The 14,695-nt window shown below is 39.9% G+C and overlaps 1 protein-coding gene across 6 annotated transcripts in view; it reads right to left on the reverse strand.

The window, feature by feature from the left end:
- Positions 1–307: 307 nt before the first annotated feature.
- Positions 308–14,695, reverse strand: part of FBXL20 (F-box and leucine rich repeat protein 20) — a 114,101-nt gene continuing 99,713 nt past the window's right edge. For 4 of the 6 annotated variants that reach the window (XM_036930504.2, XM_036930505.2, XM_057501445.1 and 1 more), the window contains 6 exons: positions 14,425–14,555; positions 12,371–12,431; positions 11,369–11,413; positions 9,861–9,917; positions 8,656–8,868; positions 308–7,151 (listed from right to left, as the gene is read on the reverse strand). In XM_036930504.2, the coding sequence (XP_036786399.2) occupies positions 7,044–7,151; positions 8,656–8,868; positions 9,861–9,917; positions 11,369–11,413; positions 12,371–12,431; positions 14,425–14,555 (615 nt within the window). In that variant the 3' untranslated portion in view covers positions 308–7,043. The remainder of the gene's footprint in view (positions 7,152–8,655; positions 8,869–9,860; positions 9,918–11,368; positions 11,414–12,370; positions 12,432–14,424; positions 14,556–14,695) is intronic. The other 2 variants (XM_036930508.2, XM_036930509.2) reach the window with 2 other exon arrangements.

Below are 14,695 nucleotides of genomic sequence, written 5' to 3' on the forward strand. Positions count from 1 at the left end.
CCAATTGCACTCAGGGCTGGTTAAGGGCAATGCTCTGCAGGTAAGGGTCAGGTTGAATTTTTACTATCAATAAGACAAAGGCTTTTTAGAAACTGATTTATGTCTTCTGCTTTTCTTAGAGACAAGTGGAGTTCAGGGCATTTAATAATAAATAAATGAAAGGTATTAAAGGATATTAAGAAAAATAGAAGGATGTCAAGAAGCAGCCCCTTCATTTGGCCTCAGGAACCTTTAGAGTTCCAGGGTTCAAGGAAATTAAGAATCACAGCTTCAAATCAGGCTATTTTCTGCAGCAGAATGAAAAGTCTTCACAGCTTATTTCCTTTAATTACATCATAAAACAAAATTAGAACATACAGGAAACAATAATAGTTACATAACAATTTACTTTATATATTTATATATAAAAAACAAAAATTTTTTTTTTGTCCAAAGATTTTTAAAGCAAAAGAAACCCTCTACTGCCACCTTGGATTTTATTTATTTTAAATAACCCTCCCTCCCCACCATTCTCAAGCGCCAAGTGTTGGGTGGAAACACAGTCCTGTGGACAGCTAATGGAACCTGGTGTTAGGTCACCACGTAGGGAACTGTGTTGGCCCCGGGGACTGGCTAAGCATAGGCACAAGCCTGGTGGAGAAACAAGCAGCAGCTCCTGCATGCCAAAGCACTCCAGGGAAGGCCAGATGGCTGGAGAAGGTTTAGGGCCAGAGAGTGATGTTTGCGATCAGACCCTGCCAACCAACCATTCTCTGCATTTTACCCCCTCAGGGCATGGAGTAGGGTGGGTGGGTGTGGTGCAGGGATTAAACAGCCTTGTTTGAAGATAAAAATTTATCCCACAGCACCATTACCGTCCATCTCTGTCCCCAAACAGAGTCTGACAGGCAGAGGTGGCCCTCACAGTTCTCTGAGCTCTGCACAGGCCGTCTTAGGTCTGTGCTCTCAGGGTCACTGGAAAGTGAGCAAAGGTGAGGACAGCAGTTGGGAAATGCCCCAGGCAGGTTACTGGGAAACAATTCCTGGGAGGAAAAAGGAGGCGGCCAGAGTGGGAGGCATCTGAAGGTTGTCTTAAACAGAAATGGAGAAAGGCAAAATTAAGGCCTCTCTCTCTTTACAGTAACCCTTTGGACTGAGTAGCTACAAGAGCTGCAGCATGATAAGAAAAAAACACAAGTACTTCTGATGAGCCCCATCCCATGGTCTTGTGTGTTAGAGGTTAGTGTGTAATTTGTGGGTAATGTGAAGGAGAAGAAATCTCAGGCTCACCTCTTCCTGCACTTATTAGAAATTAACAGTTGTCAGAGAAGCACAGATGAGAAACTATTCTACAGGGTGGGAAAAAACTAATGTAAACCCAGAAAAGTAGCAGCAAAGGTTTCACTTATTACATACAGATCTATTATATAGCACTAGGAAAGAAAATCGTTCAAGTCTTTAGAGCGAAATAGGTAAATTAACCAAACCATGCCAGTTAGAAACTCCTTTTCAAGTTAGGATTTTCTAAGACTACATTCTCATTCTCTAGTGCCATAAAAAAAGGAAAAGAAAAGAAAAACCAAACAGAACAATAACTTCAGGAGCAGAGAAGGGTTAGGCTAAGGTAAGAAACACATGCGTGTGTGTGAGCAGCAGTGGGGGTCAGATTTGAATCAGTACGTAGTACAACAATGACAAGCGAAACTTAGTGGGGCAGTTTTCTTCTTCCACTTTAATAAAAAAGACATTACTTCAAAGATTCTCCTGTGTTCTTCGGGTGTGGCAGAGGAAAAAAGGTATGTGTCTGGACACTTCTCTTCTCCCATCTCTTCTTTGGGTGGGGATTCTCTCATTTACTGCCTACCTGCGCTCGCCCCGCAGAAAACCGTGGTCAGAAGCCGCTGGGATACACTGGTGGTTCTTTCCATGGTGCCGATCCCCATCTGACGACTCTGGTTGTGTGTGTGAAAGTAGAAGCCCTCCTTGCCAGTAAGAGGGGCATAGAATTCATTGGATGGAGAGGAAAGTAAATCTACTCACATGTGATACAGCTGTTTCTACATATTCAGGACAGATGCAAGTACCCAAAGCAAAGTACTTCAGAACTGATTCTTTTCTTTACTTTGAATCTCATTTACTATTTTCCCACCCCAATTCTTCAAAACAAGACACTGAAAAACAGAGAGAGGTCCAACTGATACAGTTTTGGTTGCTCATGATTATATTTCCTAAAAGGGAGGTGAACCATCCTGGCTGAGGAAGCACTTAGCATCAACACGTGTGTATCAAATTTGTCCCAGGCTTACTCAGAACACATGAGGCAGAGATGCAAGAAGTACATTATGGAGTTTCTCTTAACGTCCCCCATGTAAGCTTGTCCAAAAACTTCCTGCTAAAAATTAAGTGTAACGCTCCTGGGCTCCAAAGATTCACTCAGATGCAGCTGAGAGGTTTTTACTGACTTCCCTAAGGATCAAAAGCTTCAGAGATGCAGAAATGATGTTCCTAAGAATAAAAATGGACAAAATAGGTAGACTTGCCTTGAGAGCGAGAGCTGCAGAAGCACTTCATGCACTTGCCTCAAATGGTAGTTTCTGGCAGACAGTAAGTTTGTCCCAAGCGAGAGCGCAAGGTTAGAGCGGCAGGTTCTTCGCTGGAGAATCAAGATGTTAGGTTAGGGCATCTGGATATAGCAAAGACAGCCACATTTTATTCCCAAATTATCTGGGTTAATTATACCCTATTGATATGGTCTTATACAAGCTCTCTGTATCATCCATTACAATTAAAATTTATGATAGAAATAAACGTGAGGAGGGGCTGAATTCCGTACGCTTTTATGATTCTTCCGTCCAAGATCACTATAGGGGTGGGAGTGGGGGCGGGGGATTCTGCCCCAAGACATCCTGCCGAACAACCAAAATCTCTTCTTGAACAAGACTCAGCTAATTCACATTGCCTGGGTTTGAGATGTTTAAAGATCCTAGAAATGGTGGGCTAACAGAGAAGGAAATCTTTTAATAAAATGTTCCGGAGGCTCAGAGCATACCACTGAAGGAGTCTGTCAGCCAGGATGCACAATAAGGAGAGAAAACTTAACCTTAGATCATGCACACAGAAGGGAAAGGGCGGAAGAGACCAATTTCCTTTAAAGCTCCTCTCTTACTGGTGCTGTCATGAGCAGTCTAAATAATAAAACATTAAACGGCCAAGGGCCGACTACTATCTCAAGTATTCCTTCTCTCCAAACAACACAATCACCTAAGGATATGATGCCCAAACAGGCAGGCGAGAAACAATTCTCTTCCTTCCAGTGACTCTCTCACACTTCCAACAACCTCAAACCAAGATAGGTTCCATCACATATTTGGTTTAGGACCCCCAGGGCATCAGCAGCCTATTGTATTAGTAACAATGCATTTTACAAGGCAATTAGAAGAAATAAAAGAACTTGACTGCTGTAGCTTTATACTATATTGAACTGTTCAAAGAGTTTGGAAAGCCCAAAATAAAGCAGCAAGAAAATATCAGCTTTTCCTCTTAAATGTGTGATATAAGGAATATATGAAATTTGTGACTTATATGTCTGCTAGATCAACGTAATAGGTTTGGAAATTTACAAAAGCCATTTAAAGGAGTACTTTTACATCCACTAAAGATTTTAATAGGAGAAAACATTTTTTACATAAAGCACAATGTGCTTTCATATTCCTAATAATGGAATAAAGGATGAAGCCAGATCCCCCTACTCCTCGCTTTATATTCAACACTTCCATTTCAAACTCAGCACGCAAACACCAAAGACAGTATACTAAGGGAAAAATGGCCTGGTGCCCAGTTACTGAATTCAAGGCTGCTCAGGAGAGTTTGCCTAAATCAGGACAACCACCCTAAGAGGAAGCTAGACAGGAGGCATTTGAGTATAAATCAGCAGCATCATGGGCGTGAGGTGAAGGCTTTAAATAGAGAGGGCAAGAATGAGTGTAGGAAGGAAATGGAGAAGCCAACGCAAAAAAAAAAAACCCCAATGCTAGAATCACCTTCATGGGGATGATGAAGAGGCTGTAAAAGATACTAAAGACACTGATGTATCACAAATGATGCTGGAAAATGTTGGGAAAAGACTGCTTGAAAAAGAGGTGATCTAGATGTTTAAATAACTTTCTCTAGAGCCATAGCAATAATTTCTCCGGACTACAAGTGTATGGCAATCGCTTTGAAGGTACCTTCTTATTTATCCCAAATCTCTTCTGTCTGTTCAATACTTATTTTCTCATTAAACAAGGCATACTGTTGGAAGCGCTCCGAGCCAGACAAGTAAGCTTTTCCTAGGAGTTTTCTTACACTCATGAAGGCTTGTTGAATTTTCAAGTGTCCCTGATGCTGAGACAGGAAGCATTATGTTTGGACGGCAGGACCACTTCCACCGGACCAAAACTTACCATGTTCTGGGGTCTCAAAGTCCTGGTACATTTCATCAGCTGGTATAGGCTGCAGATTGGCATAAAAACTGTATTTTCATCCAAGCTTGACAGGCCTGAAGTTTTCTTGATAAAGAAACAAGGCTCCTGCATGGTCACATACAAGCTAGTGCTGCACACGCCAGGGACTTTCTCTTACTTAACCATTCTTGGCCTGACAGGCAGGGGTCGCCTGGGAAAGCCCACATGGACCTGCACATGGGTATGTATACTCTTTGACTAGAGAAACAGCATTTTCAAGATGTTCAGGTAGTGGTGAATAGGGTCTTTTAAACTTGGGTATTTTTTTAAGTAAAGAAGTACCTTAACAGCCTTAATTATTGGGCAATTCAAATCTATACTCACTAATCAATCAGGGTTTTATGATCAATTTGTTTGGACATTATGAAAAAAAGAAAGCTTATGCATTAGGGCAGATGGCTCCTAAATATTTCTCTTTTTAGTTTTGTTTGAATGAGTGACCTGGGGATAGGAATATTACCAGCCACATTTGGAAATGTGTGCACATGTGTGTATATTTGTATGTGTGGGGTATAGCCAGGAGAGTTTCAATTTTAAAAGTATGTCTTTTATATGGTAATTTGAGAATAGCATAGGGGAAGGGGGAATGAAAAATACAATAATTCGAACTTTTAAAAAGGCATAATAAAATAGGATTTAAAATAAATTTAACATGCTAAATAATGGTAGGTAGTACAGATACTAAGACCCTTTCATTTGATTGCTTGTGGAGAAATAAATCACATTTTATTCTTGTATAAGGCTGGTAGAACCTGCAGCATTGAAACAAGCCTTTTAACAGCCTGGATCATTCAGAAGATCATCTAAGATAATGGTGGACAGCAATTTATGTCCTAAAACACCAAAGGAAAGCAAGGTCATCCTATTAAAAATAATGCAAGGTTTAAAAATCTACTTCTTATACTTTAGAAACTCAGTTTATTTCCCTCATCCTCCATGATTGTCTTTTTTGTGGTTGCGGGAGCAGGGCATGGGGAAGGAAAACTGCTTGACTTTGAGTCATGGGTCACGCCATACCCTGGGCACTTAGCTCTGGTGACCAGGTTGGGCTGACCCCCATTCCCTCTCAGTGTTCTCTTTCTGTTGCCCTAATGCCTTTACCTCTCTACCCTTGTATTTCATTCATGGGAATTCTGGAGCACAAGAGAAATAAGACTGACAGGACTGAAAGGGCTCTGGCTCTCTGAGGCTCCAATATTAGATATGATCCCACCAGTGCTGACATACAAATGGCCAGCGTTACAGGATCATTCTTGCATCTCTGATTGGCTGAAATGGGGGAAAAAAGAGAAACAGTTTGGCTAGACCGCATAGCTTCTCCAGCAGCTCTCCTGTTGAAGCAAAACCACCTCACAGAAACAATTCAGAGTTGCTGCTGGTCACACCTGATCTCAGTGAATGTCTGAATTTGGGTGGTGGGGGCTTTCAGGCTCAGTTCTGGGAGTTGCTATTCCATTCTTCACTAATAATGCATTTATCTCTCTTCATTAAGTTAGTGAAGTTTGATGGAAGGAAAAATGTGCAGGGAGAATATTGGGCATATCATGCATATGATCATATATCACAAGATATAACAGAAACCAAAAGGCAAAGTTTGTTTTCATCAAAATAGTTTTTGCTTAATTTCTTCTCATAACTTTTCTTGCTTCTGTTGTATTTTTCCTTCAGACTGGTAAAGATTCAGGCAGGGTCCCCTAATGGTAGAACTTAGAATTAAAAAAATATTTATTGATAATGTCTCTTTTTTAAGTGCTTGGTTACCCCCAACTAATCATCCAAAATGCAAACTGTAAGCACAACAGCAGCAAAAGAGTAACAACTGAGTGTGAGTGAGCAGACTGTGAACAGGTGGCAGACGGAGCAGGAATGCGGGAGGCGCAACAGTGAACACAGGACAGGTGCACAAAATAGAGAGTGACAATTTGAGTGAGTAATTGCATTTGAGCCAGAGTGATTTCACTGCAACCATTTAAGAAACCTCTGGGCCAAATACTAAAACACAGGAGGAATGGACGAGCCTTCTTTGTGGGCATGCTCAGCATGTTGGCATGGGAACAAGGAAGTACAGAAGCTCTGTAGTCATCTCACAGTGGATGGCTACCATTCATAGGATGCAAAGTAATTTTCTTTCTGGTCCCTACACACAAAATATATTGTTTTTCTGTGCTTTCCTTGCCCCTGGAGGACTGCATGTTCCAAAATCGCCAAAGAAACCCCTAACAAAATGAAGAAACCGTAGTAGCAGTTAACACTGGGTTTGCTGGAATGCCCCATTCCCTCTGCCTTGCCTGTGATCTTCTTCTGGGCATGTCCAACAGGAATGGTTAAGTTTTACCAATCCACTTGATAAAGCTGGCAAGGACTTCAGTCCCCTGGTCACAGAGCTAGAGTAATGGGGTGAGGGTGGGTATGCACATGTTATGTGTGGCTTTGGGAATCTGGACGCTGCCCTCACTTTGTAACCCTTGCCCAGAACACTGGGGTCGCTTCCACTGGAGACTCCACGGTAACTCTAGAAGTGTCATTAAATACTCAGTTCACCAAGGCTGACCACCTCCATTGTCATAGGATGATGCAGCATCTGCAGAAGCGCTGTCTGCTGCCCCCTACTGATGGGGGTGGAGTGACAGGTGCGAAGTAGGCGTGGACTTTAATATTGGGTAAATGGGTCTGAAACAAGACAGAAACATCATACTAAGAGAGAGGGCTTAAAAAGAAAAAGCAACGTTGCTTTTCAGGAAAAACACTGAGGAAATGAGTGGACATGAAAGCAGGGCAGGGGCTGAACACTGGTCTGGATGTTGAGTCCTGGGTTCTACTTTGTACTATCCCAAGTTACTCTAAATGGGCAAATCAGCTCACGTAACTTTACGACCTGCAAATAAACTGGGGAAAAACTATACTAATCTCTTCATCTTGTCTCAAGGGGATTCCTACTTGGATTCCCATAGTTGCAAGCAAACTATATAAACTTATAATAGTAATTTTTTCCAAGTCATTGTGGACAATGTTTTTTCTGATACTTAAAAAAACCTCATTATCCTCTTTTAACATGTTTCTAGTTTTTACTGTATAAGTAGCTTCTGAATTCCTACTATGTTCAAGGCACTGTGCTAGCTAAGTAAGAGGGGTACAAAGATGGTCAAATGGAGATCCTGCTCTTAGGGAACTTATAATCCAGACATACACAGAAGTAGCTAAACTGAAGTGGAAAAGTGCTAAGTTACTTGAAGAACAGATATAGACTCTTGAGGACTCAAAGTTGGAAGACAGTCCTGCCAGCCAGGCAGGTCCAGGAATGCTAGTGTGGGAAGAAGAGGCTCTGGTTGACCTGTGGCTCTTCTCTTTTGGTGTAAAAGGAATATGGCTGCAAGGCCTCCCTATAGCAGTTACGCTCGCAGTCCTCTAGGTGCAAAGGGAGAGGAGGGACTGAGGCCAACTGGAACTCAGGATGAGGTTTGGTACTCCTTTACTTGCTCAAATGCCATATGGCCAACGTGCATTTTTTTAAGAGGTTGGTTGTAAGGGCCTAATTAAGCACAGTGCCTTTCCCATAGCAGGTGTGAAATAGATGTTCCAATAAATGTCTGTTGAACTGAATAATCTAACATATAGATTCATCCAGCTTTTTTATAACCTCCTTACTGACAATCTCTCAGTCATTTGGTATGCATGGGTGTCTCTACTGTGGAGGATGGGGCAAAAAGAAAAGGTAAAAAACTTTTTGACCCGTTCCGTTTGTTGTCTTAAAAAATAAGAGCTCCTGCACAAGGGTATGATGTGAAAGGAGATACAAATTAAAATTCTTAAATCCCATTTAACTAAATACTTTATGTTATTCCTTTCTTTCCTTTAGAACCAAAATGTGGCACATGCCTTTTTGAGTATGGGCATGTGATGAAGCCTTAGACATCACTGGAGAAGACTCTGCTGGGAGGCCTACTTTTATTCCCTTCAGTGGGTGTTTTTCTACTAAATTTCCATCTAACAACAGGTTAAAAACTATCTACCATTAGCTGTGCTCTCCGTATTTTTTTCCCTTTGCTAAATGTCCAAGTAAATATAAAAACCACAGGAATCTAAATCTTAAAAAGAAAAGGGAAATGGAGGAGGAAAAATAAAAGGAAAGCGTGGTAAGAACACTAGAGCTGGAGAATGATGCAGCCATCTTTACCCTGAGTCTCTTGATTCCAGCCCGTGTGATTTGCTGGCAGTCATAGAGTTCTATCCGCTCAAGGCTGTGACAGCTCTTCAAGTGCTCCAGGGATGCATCTGTGATGAGTGGGCAGTTGTCCAGTTCAATCACCTCCAACTGGTCATGGGCACAGGCCCCATTCCCCAGGTGACGAATTCCATCATCTGTGATCAGCTCACAGTGAGACAGACTCTGCAGCCAAATAGAGCAATGAAGGGCACTGAAATATCTTACAGCATTCTTCTAGCCAGAGGCCTGTGTACAACTAGAAAGGAGATGTTCCTGGTTTGATTTTGGTTTCAAGTGATGGAGTCATCACTTGATCCAAGAGGAGAAATGAACAGCTGCTAGGTAGGGTTCTGCTTTTGAAAATCAGTAATTGACATTTCTGTGTGTGATTCTAAATATATTGTGTGAATTTATGTACTATGAAATAATTCATAAACAAAATAAAATATCCCTTCCCATAGATTAACACTTTTCTTCTATACAGGGACAAGTGGGGTTAAAGCTTTTCCTGCACAAAATTTTCTGGAATTTGGACTCGGTATTGAATACCTGGTACAGGGGCACACCCAAGCAGTTAATTAACTTAAGATGGTTCTTACAGATGTCAGGTGTGGTCATCTCTTCACATAAATCTCTTCACTTCATTAATTTTCCTTAGATCCCTGATTCCTCCATGTGAAACTCAGAACCCTTGACCCAATTTTGGATAGTAACATGCCACCACACACACCAAAAATAAGCCTAGATAGAGAATAGTCAACCAGAATGCTTTCCCATATCATTAGTAAGGAAGTGGTAGCAGAGACCTCCCCCCTAGTAAAGCCTTGATGGATTCTGTTTTACAGGAGCATCTGGTCCCAAGGTGAAGCAAATTTTATTTTAGACCACCTTGTTCCCTGGATCTCTGAAATTTACACATCATTCAAGTTGAAGTGTAATTCATGTGGGAGGGAGAACTCATATTCTCCCTGTCAGTTTTCAGTCTCCCAAGTATTGATACAGAAACATTAACTCTTCCAGTTCCTATGTCAGTTTCCCTTTCACTCAGGTCCTTACTTGGTCCTCTTTAAGTTGGCAATTTGGAGAAAAATGGTAGCCAGACACCAAGAGGAAAGTTAAGAGCTGTGATTTGATTAAATTCAATAAACATACAAAGCTTTCAAAGTCAAACTCACCAATACTTGAAGTCGAGGACAGTGTATAGAAAGTTGGATTAATGTACTATCTGTTATCTGAAATAAACACATACGTTTTAGATATGATTTTAAAAAACTCATGGGCTATACCTCATTCTCAACTAGTCTTGCATTCTAGAGTGACAGCCTGTTACTAATCATCAAATAACAGAATCTTAAAAGTTGAAATCCCATCAGCTACCTGAGTCAGTTCTTTGAGAACCCATCCAGGCTAGGCTTGAACACATCTAGTCATCTCTAGTCTTCATTATGAACAGGTCTGCTGAAAATTCTGTTGTTTTGGAAATGAATGAAAATCTGCCCCTAGTAACTTCTATTCACTAGACTTTTTTCTATCTCCTTAGAAGCAGCACAGAAAAGAATCAGAAGACACTGCTCCATGAAAAAAAATAATGTATGAACACCCTCAAATTTTTAGATATGTTGCCTACATTTTATAAGCCATGCCACAAATCAGATTTGATAACTTAGCTGTCAGTTATTTTCCCAAGGGTGGCAGAAAGGGGCTGCTGGAATCTGGGCTAATTATGAACATTCAGGAAGGAAGAAGTCCTGAAGGAAGAACAGTCCTGAACAGTTATCTCAGAATGGAAAGTTAAACAGCGTTTCTTTCCAAATTCTTCTCCAACTATGAGATTATTATTACCATAATATGCATAGCTTCACAGGGGCTAAGGAACAGCGGGGACTGGGTGGTGGTAGGAGGTTGGGGCAGGTAGGCATGTGCACATCACTCAGGAGAACTAACACTGAAAAGGACACACAGGATACTCAGGCATGTGCAAGAGATAGATGCATGTGAACACGTTTTAGTTTGGGAAGAACCAATAGCTACTAAGTAGTGTCCAGATAACAAGTAACTTAGAAAAAACTGACCTCACAGTTACCAAAGTATTTTCTCTTATTTTTACCACTAAAAATATTTGTTCCTCATGTAATTGTAGATTAATGATACCAAAAAAAAAAACTTCATTGCTCTATCTTCTTTTCAGGAGTCCCCCTTCCAAGTTTCTCCCCAATCATCTAATCTCAAAGCTCTTAGATACTGATAAAGAGGTATCTTGTAGGTCTCCCTACCCAAAGAGCAGGGGTCCAGAATTGGGTCTCCAGGGCTAATGATAAAAGGGGTCCAGGGTCCCTTAAGCTAAAAAAGGACAGTGCTATGTATCAGTGTGATGGGGCTTTAATTATTTACTAGTATCATAACCTTGTAGTTCTAAGGAATCATCTTAACATCCTATGGCCTGAATGCTTAGGCCTTCTTTCTTTGCAACAGAAACCTTACTGATGGCAGGTATTTTTCTAGTTCTTTAACACATGTCATGAGCACTTCTGTCTGGTATGCCTGGAGGACACTTCAATAAACGGACAGTTGGCAGTGCGCCAGGCACTACACCACACTAGGGTAGGGAATCCAGCACTCTGATATGCATGTATTATGTTAAATTTCTATCACAGTGTTTCCGAGTAAAAACATACAATCTTACCTGAACACATTCTTCCAGGTCCATCTTTTCAAGCTCATGGCAGTTCTACAAAATACAAAACCAAACACTACAGTGTAAATTTAAAACAAGGGAAAAATCTAAGGCCAGAAAACTAAGAAGTTGTATTAAATATACTGATGAAATCTTAAGAGTTTCAGAGTTTTTGTCATTCTAATGTCAATTTCTGTTTTATTAATTGCACATTTTAAAAGGCCTTGATCACAGTGAAATTTCCCAATTATTCCATATTTAAGGTAGCTAACATTTTATAAATCCAATAAATTTGAACATTAATACTGAGCTAATACAGAGATCCTTTCAACCATAAATAATTTAACAAAAATGTTTCTCTGGAATGTTGAAACCACAATGTTGTTCATGTGAAACCGTTGTAAAATTGCATATCAATGATACTTCAATTCAAAAAAAATGTTTCTCTGGAAGAGTGGAGGGGAAGCTTTATGTCCTCATTTAGTTATGGCATGAGTTGACCCCCATCCAATTAGTATTGCATCTATCTGCCTGAAAGCAAATATCCTTTCCATGTTCCAGTAAATTGTTCAAAGACAGTGTAATTGTAAATACTATTATTATACAGTGATTTGTAAACCATTCTAAGTATCAAATCTTCTGGAGAATACAGAGAATCTCTTAAAACCTCTCCATTTAAAATCAGGCTTATGTGTTTCTTTCAATAGTATTTTCATCCACCACTCTGGTACCAAGTAATGAAGTAAGTTCTTTCATAAAGTCCCTGCTCAGTTTATCATTTTATGAAAATGTGGGAAATCAAGTCTCATGAAGGAGCACATGTTCTTCAATGCATGTCTGCATTTCCAGAGCTATCTGTATTCTACAGGCCTGTAGCTGTAACATAAGAATGCTCAAGAACACAGCCACAGATATGTTCCCCCATACCCTCAATTCTGCTGCTATCCCTTCATTGCTCATTCTGCAATAAAATCCCAAACAAAACCTACAGAACCCAGAAAAAATACTTACCCTGGCCAGAGTGGTAAAGCCTACATCTGTTAACTGAGAACACCTTGACACTTCTAATATTCTGTTAAAAAAAAAAAACAAAGGGAAGGTCAGACCCTTGGTCCTTGAAAACTGTGTTTATTAAAACAGCAAGGATTTAAGAAAACAACTTCCTATTCCCTAAGGATTATACAATATCGAGTGACATGAACAGGCTAAGCAAGTCTGTATACAGATCTTGCCATTCATTTTCATGGAGTTATCTATCATAAGTGGTCTTGTAAATACCACATTTCTGGGTGATGCAATCAGGAGACCATAACAAGCTTGTAGTTAATGCCAAAAATGCATGGGAAATGCATTTAAAAGCCTTCTTGATGGCATTACTGCTTACCCCCAGAGGGCAGCCTGCTCCTAGAAAACAAAGGAAATGGAGATAAAGACTCTGTTTCAGTTAATCTGTTGCTAAGTAAATTATCCTCTTTCCCTGTTTTACTTAAGGTTCACTCAGATTTAAACAGCTTTAAAAGGCTCTGAAGGGACGGACTGGTTAACTACAGGCCTGTACCAAACATGAAATTCCATACTCATGAAGAAATAGCCTTAAGCTTCCTGCCTCCTCCTAGAGGCTCACAGGGAGGCCCAGTTGGAGAGCGGAGCTGAGCTGACAGCCACTCCCCTTACACAGGAACTGCTAAACTCCCACCTAAATACCAACCACAGGACTGGGGAATCAAAAGCAGTTTTCTGTGAAAAGTTTGGTGGCATCTGCACATGGTACCAAAGAACATTTATATGTTTGCTGACAAATTACTTGCTATGAAAGTTGAAAAACATAAATCTAAAGTATAAGAAATTATTATTGACAATCAATTAGAAATGAATGCTTATCTAATGGGAAAGCATGATCTGATTGAAGCTAACTTTTGAGTATCACATTTGAGGACCTTTCTATTCTAAAATTTAAATCATGGAGGATGCAGCTGAACACTCCTCTCTTTAAAACAGGGAAAGGTAACATGTAATATTTTTAGAGGAGTTTGGCTACCTCCTTAACTCCTGAATAGTACTCTACTCTAGGTTTCTAATACAAAATTACCAATTTTTACGAGTAAGTCTATGATCTATTAAGGAATTTTGATATGTAGGCAAATTTTCTTTCAATAATTATGGTTAGGCCCATGGCCAGGTGATTATAAAAAAAGTTTCAAGAAAGCTCTATTGGTTTACAAGGGTTATTACAGGTAAGACAAGTGGTTTCATGGATTCTGGAGCCAGATTGCCTGGGTTGGAATCCTTGTTCCTGCCCTCACCAGCTGTGAGACCTTGAACAGGTTACTTGACCTCTCTATATGGAGATAATAACAGTGTTTATATGGTGTTATAATGATTAAATTAATTAATTTTGTAAATCACTTGAAACAATGGTTAACATGTCTAACACATAGTAAATATTACATATTTTTTACTTAAAAAAAAAAGGGTATATGGGGATCATCCCTATTTGTTATAAAGGTACACGCGCTCTTACAGAATCAACATAGGCTTGATACCATGTGCATGTTCACACAGCATTCTTAGTAAATATTTAGCCAATCTTATACTTAGGCAGAGATAAGGAGTCACAGAGAATTAAGGTTGGCTCTAAAAGACCATTCAGCACAAATGAGTTTCTCTTGCAGAGCTGTTATTTCGTTATAAATATTCTATCTACCAGGCATCATTACTACCATATAAATGACCACAGGTCAGGCTTTTAAAAACTTTCTTCAGAAAGGAAATAAATGAAAACATTAATAATAGAAAACACCTTTATTTCTTTTTTCATGCAATGTAACAAAATGTTGATTTTTTTCTAGTATGAATAAAAGAGGTAGAAAATGGGAACTATTACCCCTTGGTTCAGGCCAATTACATGAGGTCAAATGAGGAACAAAGTAAATAGGTGGACTTCTGAAAGGGTAGTGGCCTTGTAGCGAGTACCTGAAAAATGTCAAGGTTCCAAGGAACAAACATAGGTGAAGGAGGCCTGTTTCTTTCCCTTGATTTTTCCGAGATAAACAAGAAATGTTTACCTAAGCCGTGGGCAGTTCTGACCTAGAGCATTCAGGATGGCATCTGTGATGTTGGAGCAGCCAGAGGCACAGAGGGACTGTAATTTATGACACCCTCTGCAAATAGTAATAAGACCTTCATCTGTGATTTGCTAAAAAAAAAAAGAGCAAAAAACCACATAGATTTAGTAACTTAGTAGAAGAAAAAGAAGGAAAAAAGTTACCTCTGAAAATAAGTACCAAAAAGAAAACAATTTAATATTAATTGGGTAGCAGACCTAAAAGAAAACAC

This window comes from Manis pentadactyla, chromosome 4 (genome assembly GCF_030020395.1).
Source record: "Manis pentadactyla isolate mManPen7 chromosome 4, mManPen7.hap1, whole genome shotgun sequence".
Taxonomy (NCBI): domain Eukaryota; kingdom Metazoa; phylum Chordata; class Mammalia; order Pholidota; family Manidae; genus Manis; species Manis pentadactyla.